This window comes from Ochotona princeps, chromosome 6 (assembly GCF_030435755.1).
Source record: "Ochotona princeps isolate mOchPri1 chromosome 6, mOchPri1.hap1, whole genome shotgun sequence".
In the NCBI taxonomy this organism is placed as follows: domain Eukaryota; kingdom Metazoa; phylum Chordata; class Mammalia; order Lagomorpha; family Ochotonidae; genus Ochotona; species Ochotona princeps.
In genome coordinates, this window is record NC_080837.1 from 25954773 (window position 1) to 25975190 (window position 20418).

General features: G+C 38.5%; 1 protein-coding gene across 2 annotated transcripts in view; it reads right to left on the minus strand.

The window, feature by feature from the left end:
* The window catches only part of UNC13C (unc-13 homolog C), a 577988-nt gene that overhangs the window by 70921 nt on the left and 486649 nt on the right, over positions 1–20418 (minus strand). For both annotated transcript variants that reach the window (XM_004578069.4, XM_036495361.2), the window contains one exon: positions 16274–16421. In XM_004578069.4, the coding sequence (XP_004578126.2) occupies positions 16274–16421 (148 nt within the window). The remainder of the gene's footprint in view (positions 1–16273; positions 16422–20418) is intronic.

The window sequence follows — 20418 nt, forward strand, 5'->3', positions numbered from 1 at the left end:
TCATAAGAGGATAGTCAACCAGGCAGAGATTCTAATAGTCACAAATACACGCTTGCACACTTACATGCACTCATGGCAGCCCAAAATCAATTTCTCTCAATATTATCTCTAAACACAAATGGCCTAAACTCAACAATCAAAAGGCATAGATTAACAGAATGGATCATGAAACAGAAACCAACAATCTGTTGCCTACAAGAGACACATCTAACCAGAAAAGCCTCTAAGAATCTGAAAGTAAAGGGATGGAAAAAGATATTTCATGCCAATGGATGAGAAAAAAAGGCTGGGGTAGCTATTCTAATTTCAGATGATATAGACTTCAAGCTGACAGACATCAAAAAAGACAGGGAAGGGCATTATATATTGGTGAAGGGACTAATACATCAGGAAGTAATCACCATTGTGAATATATATGCACCAAATTCCAATGCGCCTAGCTACGTGAAGCAATTACTTACAGACTTAAGAGGAGACATTGATATGCACACAATAATAGTGGGTGACCTTAACACCCCGCTAACAATAGACAGATCAACAAAACAAAAACTCAAAGAAACAACAGAGCTCATACAAACAATAGAACAACTGGACTTGGTAGACATTTATAGAACTTTTTACCCCAAGGCCACAGATTATACATTTTTTTCAACAGTACATGTCACCTTCTCCAGGATCAACCACATGATAGGACACAAAGCAAACCTAAATAACTTCAAAAAGATAGGAATCATACCATGTACCCTCTCAGACCACCACGGAATGAAACTGGAAATCAGCAATTCAAAATGCCCCAGGAAATACAGAAACTCTTGGAGGCTGAACAATATGCTATTAAATGAACAATGGATCAGAGAAGAAATTAAAGATGAGATAAAAAAATTTATGGAAACCAATGAAAACTCTGACACAACATTCCAAAACTTGTGGGACACTGCCAAAGCAGTGCTACGGGGTAAATTCATCGCAATTGGAGCCCATGTCAAGGCCCAAGAGAGGCGTCAAATACAGCAACTAAACACACACCTCCAGGATTTGGAAAAACAGCAGCAGATGAGCCCCACACACAACAGGAAACAAGAAATCATTAAAACAAGGGAGGAAATTAATCAGATAGAAACAAAAAAAACTATACACAAAATCAATGAATCAAAAAGCTGGTTTTTGGAAAAGATAAACAAAATAGACACCCCGCCAGCCCGACCGACAAAGAAAAAAGAGAAAGCAAGAATTAACAGCATCAAAGATGAAGAAGGCAACATAACAGACATTACAACCATTAAGAACATAATTAGAAATTACTACAAAGCACTATACTCCAACAAATCAGAAAACCACCAAGAAATGGAAAAGTTCTTAGATGTATACAACTTGCCAAAACTTAGCCCAGAGGCAACAAACGACCTGAACAAACCCATAACTGAAGCAGAGATTGAATCAGTGGTTAAAGATCTCCCAATAAAGAAAAGCCCAGGCCCAGACGGCTTCACTGCAGAATTCTACAAAACATTCCGAACAGAACTGACCCCAATCCTCTACAAACTCTTCAATACAATAGAAAAAGAGGCAACTCTTCCAAACTCATTCTATGAAGCCAACATCACCTTAATCCCAAAACCCGACAGAGACCCAACTGAGAAGGAAAACTACAGACCTATTTCTCTGATGAACATCGATGCTAAGATTCTCAACAAAATCCTAGCCAATAGAATTCAAAAAATCATCCAACAGATCATTCATCCAGATCAAGCAGGATTCATCCCTGGAATGCAGGGATGGTTCAACATTCGCAAATCCATAAATGTGATACACCACATCCAAAAATTGCAAAACAAGAACCACATGATAGTATCAATAGACGCAGAAAAAGCTTTCGACAAAATCCAACACAATTTTCTGCTAAAAACCCTAACCAAGGTAGGCATAGATGGAAAGATCCACAACATAATCAAAGCAATATATGAAAAACCCAACGCCAGCATCATACTGAATGGAGAAAAACTGGAACCCTTCCCACTGAGATCTGGAACAAGACAAGGATGTCCGCTTTCTCTGCTGCTGTTCAACATAGTCCTAGAGGTACTCGCTGAGGCCATAAGAAAAAGAAATCAGAGGAATCCAAATGGGAAACGAAGAAGTCAAGCTTTCACTATACGCAGATGACATCATTCTCTACATAGAAGACCCAAGAGACTCAATACAGAGACTGCTAGATCTTATACGAGAGTTTGGAAGAGTGGCAGGATACAAAATTAATGAACAAAAATCAACAGCCATAGTGTATGCAAATAGCCCAAAGATGGAAAAAGACCTAACCAGCAAGATACCATTCAAAATAACTGAGAAAAGTATCAAGTATCTGGGAATAAACCTAACCAAAAATGTAGGAGACCTATTTGAAGAAAACTACAAACTGCTTAAAAAAGAAATTGAGGGCCCGGCAGCATGGCCTAGTGGCTAAAGTCCTCGCCTTGAACGCCCCGGGATCCCATATGGGCACCGGTTCTGGTCCCGGCTGCTCCACTTCCCATCCCTCTCCCTGCTTGTGGCCTGGGAAAGCAGTCGAGGACAGCCCAATGCATTGGGACACTGCACCCACGTGGGAGACCCAGAAGAGGTTCCAGGTTCCCGGCCTCAGATCGGCGCGCATCTGCCCGTTGAGGCTCACTTGGGGAGTGAAACATTGGAGGGAAGATCTTCCTCTGTCTCTCCTCCTCTCTGTATATCTGACTGTAATAAAAAATGAGTAAATCTTTAAAAAAAAATTGAACAGGACCTCGAAAGATGGAATAACATCCCATTCTCCTGGATAGATAAAATCAATATCATTAAAATGTCTATACTGCCAAAAGCAATATATACATTCAACGCAATCCCAATCAAATTGCCCAAAACATTCTTCACAGATCTGGAAACAATGATTCAAAGGTTCATCTGGAAACACAAAAAACCACGAATAGCTAGAACCATTCTCAAGAACAGGAAGTTAGCAGGGGGAATCACAGTTGCAGACCTCTGGACATACTACAGGGCAGTGGTTATCAAAACAGCCTGGTACTGGCAAAAAAATAGAGAAGAAGATCAATGGAGCAGAATAGAAACACCAGACAGGAACCCACACAGATACAGCCAAATGATCTTTGACAAAAAGAAACGACAACCCAGGCAAATGGGAAGGTCTGTTCAATAAATGCTGTTGGGACAACTGGTTGATAGCCTGCAGAAACAAAAAGATAGAATCACATCTCTCATCATACACTAAGATCAGATCCAAATGGATAAAAGATCTAAACCTACATCCAGAAACCTTCAAACTTTTGAAAGAAAATTTCGGAAATACTCTACAAGATCTAGGGGTAGGCCCCGACTTCCTAAAAAGGACATCAAAAGCATTAGCAATCAAAACCAGAATAAACAAATGGGACCTCATCAAACTAAGAAGCTTCTGTACAGCAAAGAAAACAATCAATAAAGTAAAAAAGCAACCCACAGAATGGGAGAAGATCTTCGCGCATGACTTAGATGACAGTGGGCTAATTTCCAGAATATACAAAGAACTACAAAACAACCAAAATGTCAAAACAAAGAAGCCACTCAAGAAGTGGGCACGGGAAATGGGCAAACACTTCACAAAAGAACAAACCCAAATGGCAAATAAACATATGAAAAAATGCTCAAGTTCCCTGGCAATAAGGGAAATTCAAATTAAAACATCAATGAGGCACCACCTGACGCCAGTAAGACTGGCCCACATGAATAAAAGCATCAACAACACTTGTTGGCGAGGTTGTGGGGAAAAGGGAACCCTACTCCACTGCTGGTGGGGCTGCAGGTTGGTACAGCCTCTATGGTAATCAGTATGGAGAACATTCAAACAACTCAAAATCAACATACCATATGATCCAGCAATAGCACTCCTAGGAATATATCCAAAACACCTGTTTTATGAGAAGCCAACATGCACTCCTATGCTCATGGCAGCACAATCAGTAATTGCAAAAACATGGAAGCAACCGAAATGCCCATCAGCAGAGGACTGGATAAGAAAGCTATGGTTCATCTACTCCATGGAATACCACTCAGCTATTAAAAAACACAAAATGCAGTTCTTTGTGGCCAAATGGGCCAAACTGGAAACCATAATGCTAAGGGAAATGAGCCAATCCCAAAAGGTTAAATACCACATGTTTGCGTTAATTTAAGATGATATGATGTTATGTAAAACATGTTATTTTATATATATTATATGTTGTGTGTAAACTAAAACTGAATTGACAATGAGGTGATCACAGAAGATGGGTAAGAAATTGCAATTGTTTTTAACATACTGGTTACTCAATACTATAACTATTAGTTACACAACAAAGTTAATTGCTGCTGAGGGTACGTTTGAGCCTTTAATTGATCGGGTTCATAGTCTGATGGTTCTGCCCTCAGACCGGACAGGGTCTCCCCAGGAAGCTGAGGAACTAGATTGGACTATGGGATGTTGGACTCTTTGGTTTATGCTTGCAAAGAGGGAATCTCAACTGTACTTAATCAGTGGATATGCAACAAGGTGGAACATTCCACATGGGGGGAGTGCGGGGGGAGGGGTGGGGTGATTCCCAGTTTCAACGAAACTGTATCACATAATACAATGTAACCAATGAATTTAAAAAAAAAGAAAAAAGACCCGCGGCTCGCTGCCTGCTAACACAGACCCTGGAGACAGCACTGATGGCTAAAACAGTTTTCCTACTCTTCTGACTTGGCCATTATGGGCAGGTGCACAGTGAATGCTTCCTGTCTCTCTCACCTGCTAAATTACTCACAGCTTTTTACTTTCCCTACTTCCCTCCTGTCTCATTCTTTCTCCGGTCTTGATCTTGCTCACTCGCTTGCTCTGCTCCCCCAGATTTCTGTCTCCTTACCTTACCAAACTCTTCCCACAGTTTACTTAGAAATTGGAATGATTGTTTTATTTTAAAATTATGGAGCTGAAAAATTCCTGTTGCTTAATCATATAGTTGTGTTATAACATTACAATGCAACACGTTTCTCAGCTGTTTGTGGTGATGCTGCAACAAACTTACTGCATTACCAGCCCTGTAATCACAGGAGTGCAGCACACATATTACCTACCGAGCATCGTACTTAATGCTTGACTCTGTCACTGGCTTACATATACAATGCTTGTGTTATTTTACAGCACACCACTTAGAAAAGATACTATAAAAACACTATGTTATATTGCATCAGTGGCAATCTACAGCTCACATTTACTGTGTCCTTTTTGCATAAAGATGCCACACTATGTGTAAACAACACCGCTTTTTACAATAAAACCCATTTTAGGGAACAAAGTTTCCACAACAAATCCTAATTCAACGTAATCATATCCTTTCAGATCCTACCTTGTGATAGTTTATGATGGGACCAAGGTTTTTGCAAATGAATTTGGCAGAAGCTCACTCAGTTTATTTTTTTTAAAAAAAAGTTTTTTTGTTTGTTTGTTTTTTGGTATGAGGAGGCAGGCACATCAGAGAGCTCTCCCTTCCCTGTGCACAGAGCAAAGGCCCAAAGAGGACAGAGTTATCAGCCAGCTATCAACATACATCTCAGCAGCCATCCTTGCTGTATCCTCTGTCTTGGACTTCCAGGTAGAACTGCGAGACATTAAGCCACCCAGCTGTGGTATTTTAAAGTAACTGCCTTTGTAACTGCTACAGCCTCCCACGCCTTTGAGCTTATCCTTTGTTTTCCTGAAATAAATGGCTTAAGAATTTCATGGAAAATGTGTATTCATGGATTCCCATTTTTTTTTGCCATTAAGTAATTTTAGCTTTTAATTGCATTTTCCATGGAGCATTTGAAATACCCTGATAGGTAAACCTCTTAAAAGCTAAATTAGTCTCTTCAGATTTACAACCCAGGAATGCCTCTGAAGGCCCCCAGAACCAGCTTTTGGAAACACATCATGGAAGATCGTGGCTGCAGCTGTGTCTTTTTCCCCTTCCAAAAGTGGAATAGGAATCCAAGTTCAGTGGTGTTTCATGCATCAAATTTCAAAATTACGTATTTACATCAAACTATTAGAAGCTTATTTTTGCCTTGCATAGAGATAGTTATCTAACAGGGATAGTTAATTCAATTACTAAGTACACTTAAGATAAGCTATGAGTAACAAATGCTATTCAATCTAACTTGAAGAAACATTGCGGGCTTTCAGAATACATATGTAATACTTTCTACCTGCTTGGCTATCCAAAAGTGTCAAGGTTTTTTTTTTGTATTTGTAAAATCTTAGCAGATTGTGATGTACATCATACTCTGGCTTAATATTTACTCAATATTATTCAAAACCAATATGCTTATTTCATCTATGTAATAAGTTTCCTAGGTTGGGAAAAGGTTTTGCTCTCAAGCACTTTTCTCTAACATTTTGCAATGCCAGGCCAACTGTAAGTCATTACATAAGTAAAAATGTCTGTTGAGGTACCTGTACTTTTCCATTTCTATCACTACAATATCCACACAATGAGAAGTTATGCTCAACTTACTTACACCTTAACTCTACTGCTTGTATCACACGAAGAGGAATACACTGATGAGGGATAAAAGCCGTACGCTAACATTGGCTTTATTCCTATGGCCATGGCACCAATTGCAATTTTTGGAAATTAGATTTCTTTGGTATGTGGGCTCATTTGTGCAAAGAATCCTTTGCTTGTAGCCTGAAGGATTTATATTTGAGCCCATTTACACCACCTATTTTCCATGTGACTTAAAATTCATTCTAGACTCTGGTCTTTTCATAGAGTTTCTTATATTTCTTACAGGTTCCAGAGAGGACTCTGTGGATCATCACAGATGTACCTGATAAAACATTTGGATCATTCTTTTTCCTGTATTAGCAAACACTGTTCTTCAGAGCAGCATTTCCCTATTTACAAACTGACTTAATTCAAAGAAAAGGAACATTGAGTTCTTCCCCATTTTACGTTAATTCTACTCCCTTGAATTTATTAGTAGTGCATCCCCTTCCAACATCATGTCATTTCCTTTCTTTAGTAATGTAGGACATAAATGCCTATAGTTTTGCTCTGTTTAACTTGGTTCCGTATTGGGAGTTAGGATTGCTAAGGAGGATGCTCTATCAGGTTATCTTGTTTGTTCAGTTAGAGAACTCAAGGTGTTTTTAAAGCTAGGGAATGAAATGACTTCAAGTGGAAAATAAAACAAAATGAAGCGTAACTGCATACTGCCAGATAGCAATGCAATTTAAAGCTAGAGTTGGCCTAGTGTGTTCTAAATCTATCATGAACACATTTTTGGATTACAAACACATTTTATAAGTAAACATTCACACTCTTGGTAATGATTTCTAGTTTCAGATTTCTTTCGAATTTGGTCTTGAATTTTGCTCTGTTGTGAGTGGTCATAAGCCAAGATGACCACCGTGTAAGGAGTGCCCTGATCAAGCAGAAGTTCAATTTAGACGCGTGTGTCAAGTGAGATCCCAGGATGGGGAACCAGCGTGCACAAAACATAAAAAAAACCGCACTACTTACACGTCCTAGAGAGTGCAAGGGTGCCTGTGTGAGTCCGGCGGGTCTGGCGGAGAGTTCGGTGGGAAGCCTGGAGGCAGTGGAGAACACGGAGGACTTATGGGATTCTGACTTAATTGGTGTCAGGGTGTTACCGTTCCGTAGGTGTTGTGGGTTAGCTCATTTAAAGAAAATGTGTGGAGGCTGAATGCACGTGATTCTGTAGTCATTGTAGGCAGCAGCTGTGGTGCGTGTTGGGTTTTGGGGCTGTGGGATGAGGAATTAATTGGCTAAATTGCAAACAACCACGAGAGTTTTAACCATACTTGGTGGTGGTGGAGAGGGGGGTAGAGGGGGCTGTGAAGAGATTTCAAACAACTTTCTGTAACCTAAATATGGATGACAAGACAACTGTATTTACCAAATTTTGATATTTTTCCATAGAAGCTGAACTTTAAATTAGCTACACAATATTTTATGTAAGCTCTAAACTTTACAAATAATTGAAAGTCACGCGTGCCGGTATCAGATTTCTAGTTTTCTATTATATGTAAAAAAGGTGGTGTCATCATTTTTGATGAAAACTAAGACATAAGAAAGATATGAAGAAAATATGTAGACCTGAACTTCAGTTCTGGCAAGTGTGTGTTTCTGGTTTTGTTTTACAAAGACCTCTCTCTGTTTCAGTTGTGCCATTGTCAGTGCCATCTACACGAGGGTCTTCTTTAGAGACCAAAAATATCTTCTATCATTTGGAAATAACATTTTTGTAGACCCTATTTTCTTGTTAGAATTGCCAGGTTTTTATCTGAAGGTTTCAGTCTACAAACACATTGGTAAAAATGCCTTCTATTCCAGCTGCAGCCAAGGTATTACCCTGAATTAGCTACAGCTGCCCTCAACCTTAGTGTGAGATTAAGCAGGGATTTTCCAAGAGTGGCCCCTGGTCTAGAAGTACTGCTGGCCCCTGGGACCTTGTGGTAAATGCAAATTCTCAGACCCCCAGACAGACTTCCTGAGTCAGAGGGGCCCAGTCGTCTGTGGCCTTGTATGTCCTTCAGATGACTCTAATGTGCTCTAGGCTTGAGAGAAATCACCCATATACCACAGTAGACATCTAAATAAGGTAGCCCATTACCTACATAGAGATAATCAGCCACTTACGGCTTTCCAGAGTGTGCTGAAGGCCGTTATTTTGTTTAGTAATGGGATCAGACTAAGTGTGGTTGTCAAAACTCTGGGCTGCCTGGATGTGCTTGATAGGCATCAGGACTTACCCCAGGGAATCCCAAGGAGTTGCAACCCTGGCCCTTCTGAAGTGCTCAGATTGAAGACTTTGAGAGATAGTAATCAAGACAAGTGTTCAAATGACACTTAAAATTATGTAGTGTTTATCAATTCAACAACTAGTTGTTATGTGACTTCTGCTTGTCTCCCCTCACTGTGAGCTTGCACTGGATCCCCAGGATTCAGTTATAACCTGCTGAATGTTTTTTCAGAAGCAATTGCTCTCTAGACTACATCTTTCGTCTGCACAGTGGACACAGTCCCTTAGCTCTCCTGCTATTAACACTGACACAAAGAAATACAGCTCAGTTTGTGGTAGCTTCAAAACTGCTCCTTCCAAATCTTTATACCTCAGTGACAGGCAAATTTACAGACCTAGTAGTGACCTAAGTTGACCACTCTTTTTACTGTACTTTTCTTATAAGGAACTATATCTCTTCCTTCATGACATTTCTTATTCATCCCTGTTTCTGCATTGCTTCTATTATTACCCTGAGACCGTGGGTTTTCAAGTCTTTCTTGGGCCCAGCGCAGTAGCCTCGCTGCTAAAGTCCTATCCTTGCATGTGCTGTAATCCCAAATTGGGCACCGGTACTAATCCCAGTGGCTCTGTTTCCCATCCAGCTCCCTGCTTGTGGTCTGGGAAAGCAGTCGAGGACGGCCCAAAGCCTTGGGACCCTGCACCCACATGGGAGACCCAGAAAAGGCTCCGGGCTCCTGGCTTTGGAAAGGCTCAGCTCCAGCCATTGTGGCCGCTTGGGGAGTGAATCAATGGACAGAAGATCTTCCTCTCTGTCTCTCCTCCTCTCTGTATATCTGACTTTCCAGTTAAAAAAAATAAATAAAAAGAAGGCTTTCTCTTATATTCCATCCTGTGGGATGTACGGACATTGTAAAAAAAAGTCTGTCTTACCTTTATTCCTTCTCAAAAGCACATGGCATAATGAATATGTGAACCTGTGTCATCTCCTCTCCTTCTGAGCCTCATAATAAGACCAAGTTTTGATAACAGCCAACTTTATTTCTGCCCTACTCTTTACTGTTCTGGCTCTCAAATCTAGCACCACCCCAGAATGTGATTAGAAGAAACTTTAGAACCCAACTCCTGTAGTTTCTCTCTCGGTAGTTTTAGGCTGAAAGCCAAGAACCTGGATTTCTAACCAGTTTCCAGGTCTCATGAATATAATGTGTTTGTCCCATGCCCATTCACTTGTTGAAGCTAACACCTTCAGTGTTAGTTGCATTTGGGATGCAGTCATGAGTGAGATAAGGTGAAAAGGTGGGCCTCTGGCTGTAGATAACAGGATTTGTGTCCCTGTGAGACACGGAACACCTTCTCTCTACCACAGGGAGGCAGCAAGCAGGAGGTGCTTTGCAAGCTTTGGAGAGAACACTCAGAAGAGAATGAGCTGGAACATTTCGAACTTGCCAGCAGTTGGAAGCACTAGTAAATGGAGGCGGCAGAAGGTGATCCTGATGCAACTGTTCCCAGCACTACACCTCCAGAATTCTCTACTTTTCCGGGGGTGCTGTCGAACTCTTTGCCCAACAAACCACCTTCTTCTCTCCCTACTTGCACCTTACAGGCTCACAAACTTTCTGAAGAACCCCTGCTATGCAAGTTGTGATCAATAATGTGCCGGCACCCATCTACGCCACATACCCCTCCATTCCGAGAACAGGTGCTCAGTAAGCAAACATGGGGATGATGGCTCGGGAAGGACAAGTAACTTGTACTGTTCGTTGCTTTCTAAACTTGGTGACTTGATGAATGTTTTTCTGATATGACATCATTCTCATAAGATTCTCAAACAACTGATTCTAACCACTGTTTTCCTTTATATCACACCTAAAAGTAACAGTAACAACACTAAGAGTATCATAGTTACCCTCAATACTATATATATTATGATACTCACAAGTATAATAAGCATTACCATATTATTATGTGTATTTTATGTATTAAATATTATAATATACATAATATATAATATTATATATATTTTGTATATATAAATATAGTGATTTTTAAAATAGCTACATTATCATCAACTCAGCATTTGCTTACCTTTAATAAAATAACTAAAATAAATTTTATAAGAGTAAATATTCTACACTTCATTTTTTACGTAGGCATATGTTTGTATATAAATGTGTATGTGTATATATGTATATATGTTCATATATATGTATGTGGGTATATATACACACATACACATGCATGTAGATTCTGTATGTGGCTCCCTCTCCAAAAATTTCTCCTACCCATAGTGCAATTTTGACGTCCTTTAAATCCTAAAGAGAACATTTAATTGGGCTTTGATTTAAATCCACAGATGAAAATCCAAGGCCCTAAAAGGCACAAAATCTATTACTTTGAATTAATTACATGTTGGTAATCGATCAAACTAATTTACCTTACATAACAAAATATGCTTTCTGTATTCTTTTTAAAAACTATTTTAAATGGAGTTTCAGGGAGAGGGGGGGAACAAAGATATTGGGCCATTCTTTGCTATTTTCCCGGTGCGTTTGCTGGATCAGAAGTTGGAACACTGGGGATATAACACAGCACCAATATAGGATGCTGGCACTGCAGGCAATGACTTGCCTGAGTCAACACAGCACTGGCCCTTTTCCATATTTCTTTTTGAAGGAAAATTGTGTCTTAAACTCCTAGGCATTTGGGGATAATTTGAAAATAGAGAAAATTTTAAGACAGAACAAAAATCACTGTAACTTACCATACAGAACATTTGTTTTATTAATTTAACCTCACTTGCTCTAAGCTAATCTGCTCAACTTCATTTTGAATCTGTCTACATCTCTCAATCTCTATTCTCACTACCCGCTAACTGAGCTTTTGCTACATCCTCCAACTGGTCTACTAGATTCTGGTTTGCTCTTCAGGCTATTATTTACACAGTTACCCAAACCATATCACTGACTGTCTCAAGGGGTACTAAAGACACAGAGGGGAATATAGAGTAAAGATCAAAAAGCCTGTCTCCCATTGTAGGGTTCGTCTGATGCTCAAGGGAGAAAAAAGCTTGTGAAGGTGGCTAGGAACCACAGAAATCCTCAAAGAGTTGGGACTCAGGTAGATCGGCATCCCTACAGAATTTTCGTTTGGGGAGTGCAGTTGTGGCACAGTGCATAAAGAAGTTGTCTCTGACATTGGCATCCTATATGGGCACCAATTCAAGTCTCGACTGTTCTGTTTCTGATTCGGCTCCCTGCTAATGGCATAAGCAAAACTTTGGAATGAGAAATGAAGCAAATTCATTGTACAAATACACATAGAATTGTCAATCTGGTGTTATAACAAATTTAATCATTCAGGTTTCACGCCAAACAGTGAGTAAATAGTAGAAGTGAATCTGTTCCAAGCTAGAGAAATATATTTAGTCTACCTGTAAACTAAAATGTGCCTTTTCCCCATTGTTTGGCATACAACAAACGTGATGATTCCATGCTGCTTCAATACTTATGATCTACAACTGATATCATCATTGACTCCCAGTTATCTCAATGTTATTTTGGTTTTCCAGATGAGATGAGGTGTTGGATAGGTAAAGTGTGAGAAGGGAAGGAGTGTTTGTGATTTTGATGTCCTGCCCAGAATGTAGTGGAAATATTCCCTCAAAATCTGTTTTTGTTCATTCTGGACAATTCATCATACGTTTTTCACTCTAAAGACATTTTTTTCTGAGGTTTGATCAGCTTACCTGCTTGTTTCAAAATGTGTTCTTTAGTATCCCCAGTGGGAAGAAAAAGAGTAGTCAGGGAAAAACAGCAGCAACATCACGAAGATTTATTTGCCTTTGTTTTTATGAAGGAATTAATACCAATTATATAGATATTCACATTACAGTAATTTTTAGAATAAATTAAGAAATAGTTTTAGTGGGTTACTAGAGAAACCACAACAGAGAGTGGAACTACCTCCACTTCTAGTTCACAGTTACTAAAGGGCAGAAGGAGTTATTTGAATTCAGAAAGAAAAATTTCTCGAAGAAGGATACATTGAGTGTCAGTGTTCCTGGCCAGCCTGAGCAAACCACTGGCCAGCCCAGAGAATTTCTGGAGAATGAATACTTTTCATGAAGAGGAATATCATTTGGCAACTTCTGGTATGAAATGACCGATGGTGCAAAGGAGATTTCTGTAGGTGGGGGATAAGGAAGCAATTTTACAGCAGCAAAATCCCACACTCAGATAAACACATTGCACACAGGAAAGGACTCAGTCTACATTAGAAAATGTTTACTATCAGAGAAAAACAAAGGAAGCATTCTTCAAGATATAAGAACTGGGAAAGCCTGCTTAGAAAAGTTACCAAAAGCACAGACAGTTAAGGCCAAAATAAACAAATGGGACTACATTAAACTAAAAAGCTCTGTACAGCAAAGTGAAGAAGCAACTAACAGAATGGGAGAAAACCTTTGTACACTACAAAACTGATAGATGACTAATATCCAAGATTTACAAAGAGCTTCAGAAACTCAATGTCAGCAAAACAAACAGCCCTGTGAAGAAACGGGCAAAGGAAATGAACATTTTTCAAAACAACAAATTCAGATGGCTAATAGACATATGAAAAAAATGGGCCAGCTCCCTAGCTGTCAGGGAAACACAAATAAAAGCCACGTTGAGGCTCTACATAACTCCAGTGAGACTGGCCGACATTCAGAATTCTACTAACAAATCTGCTGCTGTGGATGTGGGAAGAAAGGCATCCTTCTTCACTTATTGGGGGAGTGTAGGATAGTACAATCACTACGGAAGTCATAGAGAGTGCTAAGTGAACTGAAAATTGGCCTGCTTGTGTGATCCAAGTATCCTACTGCTGAGAATATATCCAGAGGGAATCAGTCTGCACATGAGAAAGGGATCAGCAATCCTGTATTTACAGCAGCACAGTCTACAATAGCAAAGACATGGGAACAACCAGATGTGCATAAAAGGAGTGGATGAATAAACCATGGTAAATCTACTCATGGAATACTACTCACTACTCAGCCACTAAAAAGAGTGAAATTCCACCATTTGCAACCAAATGGTCCCAGCTAGAGACCATTATGCTCAGTAAAATAAGTCAATCCCAAAAGTACAAATATTGTATTCTCTTTGATATAAGGCAACCTTCATGCAAAAACACAATATCAATAGCCCTTTAAATACTATTTTTGCTATATCACATGGATTTTAACATTTTTGTTTTTAATTTTCATTTCCTCAAAAAAGGTTTTTTTTCCTTATTAATTTCTTCACTGATCATAGGTCAAAAGGTATCATTGTTTTCTTCAAGAAGGTTTTTTGTTTGTTTGTTTCTCCAGCAATACATTGGTCATTTAGTAGCAAGCTATTTAATGTCATGCTGTAAATCTACTATTTCTCTTCCTGTTGTTAATTTTGTTTCATGGCTTTTCATTTAAGGTGATGTATAGTAACTGTGTAAAGAGACTATCATATCCAGATGTGAATAGACAATGTGGTATGCATCTCTATTTACAAATCAAAGATGGACTCCCAATGCAACTGCAAAATATGTCATGACAATAGGATGCTGGACTCTACCATTGTCCATGCCTACAATGTCAGAATGCACTTAGATGGCAGAATGTTGGACTTATGGTTTATGAGGGACTATACTATTATAACAATACAGAGGAAATCAACGGGTTGGGGAAGGGATTTGTGAAAGGGGCAGGAGAAATCCCCAAGCCTATGGAACTGTATCATAAAATGATAAAGTAGATGAGTATAAAAAAGAAATGCAAACATTTGGTCTTGGGAGATAGAGGGCAGAGCTATCTAGTCCAGTGGTTCTCAAGTCAGGCATTGACACACATATATTCAATAAGATCCCAGACCTCGGCTTATCTCTAAAGAGCTTGTTGGCTAAAATGAGAAGCCACTCTGTATTTGGAAGCAGCATCAAGTTGAAAAATGACCCAGTGGGTCATTACTGCCCCACACAAGCTAAAGATTTCCCCAGGATTTTTCCCACAGACAGTTATCTAGGTGAAGTTTCAGATGAGATCCTTTGCCCAAATATTTCATTTCCCTGTTTTACCACCTGTTCTGCCAAATACATGTCATTAATCCTAAGTTCCCCTGCATTTATGATAAACTGGATACGTGGCTCTTTTCTACCCCGGAACAGGGCTTCCAGTTTGACGAATGTTAATGCTTTCACTTGTGAACATGATTGTCTCGGAAACTACATTTTTCCCTCTGAAGAATACAAATATGCTTAGATACATAATTTTGCATTTAAAATTCTCATTCTATATTATGGTTATTATCACAAGTAATACAAATTTTCCCACTTAAATCATGAAAATGACCAATAAATTTAAGAGTGACCAATACAACATAGCATTAATCTAATATAATGACTGTAGTGAAATATTCATAAACTTCAAGGCATGAATCAATAGCTGTCTTCCATTTCAAATTTAAATACATTTTATACTGCTTTTTATAAGTTATGACTAAAATTACATGGTTTACATTTTAAGAAATCTCACGTAAGCAGGGCCTCAAAGATTTTAGTTATAAAAAACAAACAAGAAATTGTATATTTCAACTGACCTAGTCATTAATTTAAAAAGTTTTCTTTTTTTATGAAAGAGCTCTAATTACATGTAACATATCCCTTTTCTGTGTAAAGCTTTTGTGGCTGAGGTTTCTCAAACAAACAAACAAAAAAGAAAACAAAATAAAAACAAATATAAAAACACTCGGATAAGGAACCAGAATACAGCACAGGATGTCTGGGTAATTAATCATTCTGTACCTCACCCCAAATTGCATTACCCATTGAACGTCTCTGCTTAATAGGTTATAGTATTATACATTTCTCACTGTCTGCTACTGCATGAAATATTCAAAGAACTCTCTGTATAACAAAAGAGCTGTTAGGGAAAACTTTGTTTGGATGATGAATATTGCTATCAAGATATAAAAAATTATATTTCACATCTGTTTTTAAAACTGTAAGTAATACATTCTTCAGAATTAGTATAAAACTATCTTTTCAAGCACATACCCATATTAAAGCACAGCTTTCACAGCAAAAATATGTAATAGCAATTACAAACAGGAAAATCATTTCTATGAATATCACCAAATCTATGGTACCTTTGTTATATACAGTAATCATCCTTACCCATGATTTTGCTTTCTATGGTATCAGCTGCCACCGGCCAATCATAGTCCAAAATAATTCACTGAAAAGTTCTGGAAATAACTTATATGTTTTAAACCTCAGACATTTCTGAATAACGTCTCGGGCCATTCTGCTTTGTCTTGCCTAGGATGTGAATCATCGCTTTTCCCAGTGTAACCATATTTATTGTAACAAGAATTGTTCTATTTATCATAATTCTAGCATTGAACTTAGTTTACTGTCCAGTTTACCTTTTAGTAAAATCCAGTGTATTACTTACTCTGTGATGTCTGAGTGTCTATGAACTTCTTTATCAAGGCATCTGTAGTCTGGGTATATAGACTGAGAGCATATTTCAGAGATTGAAGATCTGGGCTTTTCTCCAAGAAATTCTTCTTCAGGCCATTTCCTCCTGCATGAAAGTATTGCTAAAAAGAAAAATAAATCATTTAATCAGAGGCAGTTTAAAAGAATTACTGGGTGGAGTGACTATGTTACACAAGTAATGAAACTCCAAAGATATAATGTAATATAACCTTTGCCAGGCAGTGGCACCTTTGGCTAACTACGACATCATTGTCATCAAGTTTAGATACTCGACATGTCTCTGAAATGCTAGTCTATGTCATGAATGCTGAATCTTGAAAGGTCGAGATTTTTTCCTTACATTCAAAAATCTTGTGAAACAAATGGAATAATAAAGACACTAAAACAGAATCCTTGCATGATGATGGATTTAGGTAACGGTTGTCTTTTGTTTCTAGAGTGTAAAGACAAAGTCTTAGGTTGTCATATGCATAGGTGAAGATAGTGCCTGGCGATATATTTCCCAGACTCTACCCTGAGATTTTAGGACAGATATTTTCTGATTTCTCTTAGCTACCCTCTATATGATACAGAGAGGGATCAACCTGGCAAAGCAGAGTGTTCTGGGAAATCCAGTGCCCTTGAGTCTGATCACTGAGTTCAACCTTTGCTATTTTCATCCAACAAACTCAGGGCATGTCAATAGTTAAATATTAGAGTCAGAATATATTTATTAACAATTATCATGGTCACTGACAGATATTGGTATTTTTCATGCTGTAGGTGTAATGTCACAGGCATCTCTTAGAAAAACAAAAAGTCTAAAATAAGTTATAGAACTAAGGATGTTTTATTACAACCATTTATACATAAAGATATTATATTTATAATAATCTATTAAGGTTAGATAAATGGCTCAACTACCCTGCACCCATTCCAAACACAAACTTATTGTTATTTCCTGTACTAACAATGCAGATGAAACACCCATTGGTAACTCTGAGTCACTGACTCATAACTTTAACAGAATGGAATATCCTGAAGAAACGCATCAAATGATTCTGAAACAATTGTTTAAATGGTTACTTATCATTTCTTTATTCAATCTTTCAGAATGTCTTAGGTGGAGAACTCATAATTTTCATTTCTCACCCATTCATGGGGGACATGCAGAGGTCTATTGTGGATATTTGCAAACTTCAGAGTAAACTTTCAAAGAGCATAATGTAGTGAAGGTTTGGAATACAGTTCCGAGAATGTACAAAAAGGGAATATAATCTGAAGAAAGATGATTACAATTGCAGCTACCCTTCTCAAGGCGAAAATCTTATAATCAGGTAAAATATCATTCATGGATTTTTAGATGTCAACACAGTGAAAACACAAATTATTGCAATGTCTGTGGAGAGTTAGGAAGAGGAGTCACAGCAAAATGGGAAAATGGAGGTAGGCATTGCGGCACAACAGTTAAGCTGCTTGTGGGATGTCCAAACCTCATACTGGAATTCCTGGGTTTGAGTCCTTTTTCTGTTTTGACCTAGCCTCTTGCTAATTCACCTTCCAAGAGATAGCAAATGATATCTCAAGTACTTGGGTCCCAACCATCTATGTGTGAGACCCATGTGGAGTTCCCAGGTCCTTAGTTTCGGCCTGTCCTGGCCCCTGCTATTGGGGGCACTTGAGCAGTAAACCAGGTAGGAGGCTAACCCCATCTCAGCATCTTCCAATTACATAAGAGTAAATGAATAAACAAACATTTTAAAATAAAATGGAAAATCTTTTTAATACCTTTAAGAAAAAAACAATATATAAACCTTTAAAAAAGAGTAAAGAATAGTATTACAAACTAAGCCTAGAAGGTAGGAACTCAGGAAGATACAGTATTCTCTCTGTCAATGTTTCTCATGAAATCTCAGCTTCAATAGGTCTCAGCATCAGTATCCAAAGATGACGATGACTAGGAGAATAGAAGAAGAAGGGTGGAAGAGAAGGTGGGGGTGGAGATGGAACAGGAGACGGAGGAGGAGATAGAGAAAGTGGAGGAGGAGAGGGAGCAGAAAGAAAGAGAGGAGGAGGAGTAACAGGAAGAGGAAGGGGGAGCAGAGGGAGGAGGGTAGGAGGAGGAATCGAAAAGTGGAGAGCTCCACAACCCACTTTAGGAAAAAGGGCAAAAAGTATGAATCAATATTTTCACTGCTGTGACCAGCTGGATTGTATTTATTTGTTATTGCCTTTGAATTGTTTAGAAACTCTATAAATTTAGTGGGGGTTTTTTGGTCCATAATAACACAAATTAATTGTTTCTCATGGAAATAGCTGAATGTTGCTCCGCGGACAGGAATATCTTGCTTATAAGTGCAGGCTTATTTCAGCTCTGTTTATTGTTTAGACAAGTGTTGTGGAGTCTTTGGAATTCTTTGAACCAGTTCGAACATCTCACGTGGTCCCTCTTTAATGAATGAACTAAGTAACATTCTCATAGATTTTATAACTCTACAGTTGCCACAATGACATGTTCTTTTAAACAATGTTCTTAACCAGTCTATATAGAGCATCACCTACATAAAGGATGACAGTTTTCACTTTCTAATCTGTGAGGTCTCAGGCCATATGGTCTCCTGGACAGCTTCAGCATAGTGCCTGCCATCCTACCTTATCAAATATTTATTAAGCCAGCACCCTGAGGCAGACCTTGTGCTGGATGCCAAAGATATACAGCAAAAGACGGATCATGATTACTTTCAAAGATATTTTACTCTAGTGAGAAATGTAACCAAAGTGGAAACATTTACTATAGGTATAAGAAAAATGCATTGAAAATGCAGATGATGGAGGGGATAAAGCTGTTAGGGAAGGAGTAAAGGCTTTGAAAGAGGACTACTGACATTGAGAAGCCAGTTTTAGATGACAAAATCTGATTCAGAAATGATCTTGGCAGTCTCACTTGGAGAGTCAACATTTACAGGATGAGCAGGCAAAGAGAAAAAAAAAGCCTGCTTTCATGACAAATATTCATGTTTGTTTACTGACAAGTAGACAGGATGGCATGTTAATATGCCTGAGTTTTTTAGAGATATAGTTTTATTTTTATCTTTGGTTCATCACATTTTAATACATTAGGGGAGAGTTAAAGTGAATAAAATCTGATCATATCAAAATACATTATCAACAGGCCAGATAGAAGATGTAACTTTTTTCCACTACTTAGTACATATATGGTATATTAGGTTCATTTCTAGGCCTCTTCATTTATAAGAAACATTACAAATGGAGGATCTCCAAAGGTGATGAAAGTTTGTCTTGGGATAAGCTCTTCAATGGGTAGCTACAAATGACCCAGGGCACCATAAGTGTTTTCTTCAATTGTGCGCAAGACTATCACAGGGGAAAGGGAGTAGAATAATTTTGCACTAGTTTCAAAGGAAAGGAAGATCAATGTACGGCTTGAAGCAGAGAAGCATTTTTTTTGTTGTTGTTGTTATTTGGTTAAAGAAACCCTTTAATAAAATTCTACTTTTCAAATAAAAATTGCTCCTTTACATTAAGTGATGGCCAGATCAGCAATTATAGAAGCCATCTCACTGTAAGCAGGAACAGGAAAGTTTTGGGCCATATTTCTTATTCTGAGATTCTAGAATTTTCACTTTTAAAGATTATTTATTATACAAAAAGAGGGAAAGACAGAGAGAATGGCATCTTCCATCCTATGGCTCACTCCACAAATAGCTGCAATGACTAGCACTGGGCGAGAGCGAAGCTGGAAGTGACGAAATTCATCCTGGTCTCCTATGTGAGTGACAGGTTCCCAAACACTTGGGTCATCCTCCACTGCTTTTCCCAGGCAATTAGCAAGGAGCTGAACTGGAAGTGGAGCCATGTGAACCATCATCAATGTGAGATGCTGACACTTAAGGTGGTGACTATACTTGCTATAGCACAGTGCAGGCTCTCTCTTCATCACTTAAAAAAATTGTTTATTTGTGAGGCAGTGACAGAAAGACACACAGAGAGACAGAGCAACATTAAGAGATGGGGAGACAAGACTGGTTCACTTCCTAAAGGCCAAGATAGCTAGGGTTGCACTACACTTAAATCAGGAGCTAGAACTTTATACAGGTC